The 3,061-nt window shown below is 46.5% G+C and overlaps 1 protein-coding gene across 2 annotated transcripts in view; it reads right to left on the bottom strand.

Moving 5' to 3' along the window:
- LOC107573769 (transmembrane emp24 domain-containing protein 7-like) overlaps positions 1–2,072 on the bottom strand; it is a 4,664-nt gene extending 2,592 nt beyond the window's left edge. Inside the window, exons 1-2 of one of the 2 annotated variants that reach the window (XM_016260214.1) lie at positions 1,975–2,072; positions 1,536–1,720 (exon numbers count right to left, since the gene is read on the bottom strand). In XM_016260214.1, the coding sequence (XP_016115700.1) occupies positions 1,536–1,682 (147 nt within the window). In that variant the 5' untranslated portion in view covers positions 1,683–1,720; positions 1,975–2,072. The other variant, XM_016260215.1, reaches the window with a different exon arrangement.
- Positions 2,073–3,061: the final 989 nt, after the last annotated feature.

The raw sequence follows: 3,061 nt of genomic DNA, 5'->3' as shown, positions 1-3,061 counted from the left end.
TAACTCTACTCTGTCGCTCTACTGTAACTCTACGCAGTTTCTCTGCTCTAACTTTACTGTAACTCTACGCAGTCGCTCTACTGTAACTCTACGCAGCCGCCCTGCTCTAACTCTACACGGCCGCCCTACTGTAACTCTACGCAGCCGCCCTGCTCTAACTCTACGCGGTCGCTCTACTGTAACTATACGCGGTCGCTCTGCTCTAACTCTACGCGGTCGCTCTGTTCTAACTCTACGTCTAACGCTACTGTGACTCTACGCAGTCGCTCTGCTCTAACTCCATGCAGTCGCTCTACTGTAACTCTACGCAGTCGCTCTGCTCTAACTCCATGCAGTCGCTCTACTGTAACTCTACGCAGTCGCTCTGCTCTAACACTACTGTAACTCTACGCAGTCGCCCTGCTCTAACTCCACGCAGTCGCTCTACTGTAACTCTACGCACACGCTCTGCTCTAACTCTACGCAGTCGCTCTACTGTAACTCTACGGAGTCGCTCTGCTCTAACTCTACGCACACGCTCTGCTCTAACGCTACTTTGACTCTACGCGGTCGCTCTGCTCTAACTCTACGGAGTCGCTCTGCTGTAACTCTACAGAGTTGCTCTACTGTAACTCTACGCAGTCGCTCTGCTCTAACACTACTGTAACTCTACGCAGTCGCTCTACTGTAACTCTACGCAGTTGCTCTGCCTCTGCTCTAACTCTACTGTAACTCTACGCGGTCGCTCTGCTCTAACTCTACGGAGTCGCTCTGCTGTAACTCTACGCAGTCGCTCTGCTCTAACACTACTGTAACTCTACGCAGTCGCTCTACTGTAACTCTACGCAGTTTCTCTGCTCTAACTTTACTGTAACTCTACGCAGTCGCTCTACTGTAACTCTACGCAGTTGCTCTGCTCTAACTTTACTGTAACTACGCAGTTGCTCTGCTCTAACTTTACTGTAACTCTACGCAGTCGCTCTACTGTAACTCTACGCGGCCGCCCTGCTCTAACTCTACGCGGTCGCTCTACTCTAACTCCACGCGGTCGCTCTACTCTAACTCCACGCGGTCGCTCTACTCTAACTCCACGCGGTCGCTCTACTATAACTTCACGCGGTCGCTCTACTGTAACTCCACGTGGTCGCTCTGCTCTAACTCTACGCGGTCCTCTCCTCTAACTCTACTGTAACTATGCAGTCACTCTACTGTAACTCCACGCAGTCGCTCTACTGTAACTCAACGCGGTCGCTCTACTGTAACTCTACGCGGTCGCTCTACTGTAACTCCACGCGGTCGCTCTACTGTAACTCTACGGAGTCGCTCTACTGTAACTCTACGCAGTCGCTCTGCTCTAACACTACTGTAACTCCACGCAGTCGCTCTGCTCTAACTCTACGCGGTCGCTCTACTGTAACTCTACGCAGTCTCTCTACTGTAACTCCACGCAGTCGCTCTACTGTAACTCCACGCGGTCGCTCTACTGTAACTCTACGCGGTCGCTCTACTGTAACTCCACGCGGTCGCTCTACTGTAACTCTATTCGCTCTGTGTACCTGGAACTCCAGCGTGCACTTGGTGCCGACGGTGATGTCCTCATAGAAGCACTGCTTGGCGTTGTCTGGCAGCTCGAAGGTGAGTTCTGACGCGCGGATCCAGCCGAACATCAGCGGCGCACACAGCAGCAGAAACCAGGCCAACATGTTCTCCCTCAGGTCCGCTGAACCACCACTGCACAGAGCTGCGGCGAGAGACAGATTCCCGTCAGAAACAGCAGCTCGCAGCCAGCGTGCAGAGATTATGATTATATATGCAGCAGATCACCGAGGCGCGGCGAACCCGGATGTGGATCAAGCGGCGTTTACGCGACGCGAGCTCGCGCTCAGCGCGTACAAACACCTCCGTGAGCGCAAATGTGACAATATAGATCAATTTGCTGTTCTAAATCATCAGCTTTACAGCGAATAACGATGGATAGTGATGAGTGCGGCTTACCTCGAAAGCGAACCGGAAGCAGGAAGTTGTTTGACGCCTGACAATGCACGTACGTGCGTAACTACGTCACAGAACGTCACCGTGGCTTTTCCGCAGTCTTAGTATAAAATTGTTCATTATCCACAAATGCACGATTATGAAGTTACCCCCACTTTTCTCACATTCAAGAACACATTCAAATCTATATTAAATCTCTGTCTACCTCCTGTAGCAAAAAGGCAACAAAAACTTTTTGAACGTATGCTCACTTTTTGGTGTTTTTGTATACTTTTTAATATAATAATTTATGTTTTGTAGGAAAGATTGTTATGTTTATTGTTATGTGATCTTCTGATTTCATTTAGATATATTTTTATGATATTTTTGTTGTTGTCAAAATTGTTATATAAAAACGAGGTTATATGAAGAATAGTATTTCTTCAATGGCTTCGGCTCATTTTTTGAAACGGTCTCAACATGAATTTGTCACAGCTGTCTAAAGGGAAAGTGCAGTAACTCATCAGAACATTTAACTCATGCTTCAAAACCTACTTCAATTGGCCAGTGTCACCAAAACTCAAATGTTGTTGTCATCAAATGCTGAGATGTGTTTTTAGCAAGCCCTGGAAATATTTCTTATATGCAAACTTTATTTTTGTTGATACAGGCTGCTTATGACATGCAAACATAAAAATCACATTTGCATATGCATTTTTACACATTTCTTACATATATAGTCAAACAGTCATCCACAACTGCTTCCACTTGATTGCTAAGATTGAGATTTCTGTTCCATTACTACGGCAGGTTTAGCAAACATCACACATATTCCACTGATAGATATTTATGAATATGCATGTGTGACAGATTTTGATGAGTGAGTAGATGCTTTTGCATGTGAAGATGACACTGTTCAGAAGAGTATTAGTTGTTGTGCTCATTTCAGATGATTGCATTTACTCTTACGCCAAAACACACTCAAGAACTTCAAATCTGATGAGAACCTTGACAGAATGTTCACAAAAACTAAATGTAGAATTAAGCCAAAGCGGCTGAGTAAAGTGTGTGTGTGTGTGTGTGTGTGTGTGTGTGTGTGCGTGAGTGTGTG

This window comes from Sinocyclocheilus grahami, unplaced genomic scaffold (assembly GCF_001515645.1).
Source record: "Sinocyclocheilus grahami isolate Dianchi unplaced genomic scaffold, SAMN03320097.WGS_v1.1 scaffold2029.1, whole genome shotgun sequence".
NCBI lineage: Eukaryota > Metazoa > Chordata > Actinopteri > Cypriniformes > Cyprinidae > Sinocyclocheilus > Sinocyclocheilus grahami.
Note: the sequence above shows the minus strand (reverse complement) of the source record. Positions and strands in the feature narration are given on the sequence as shown.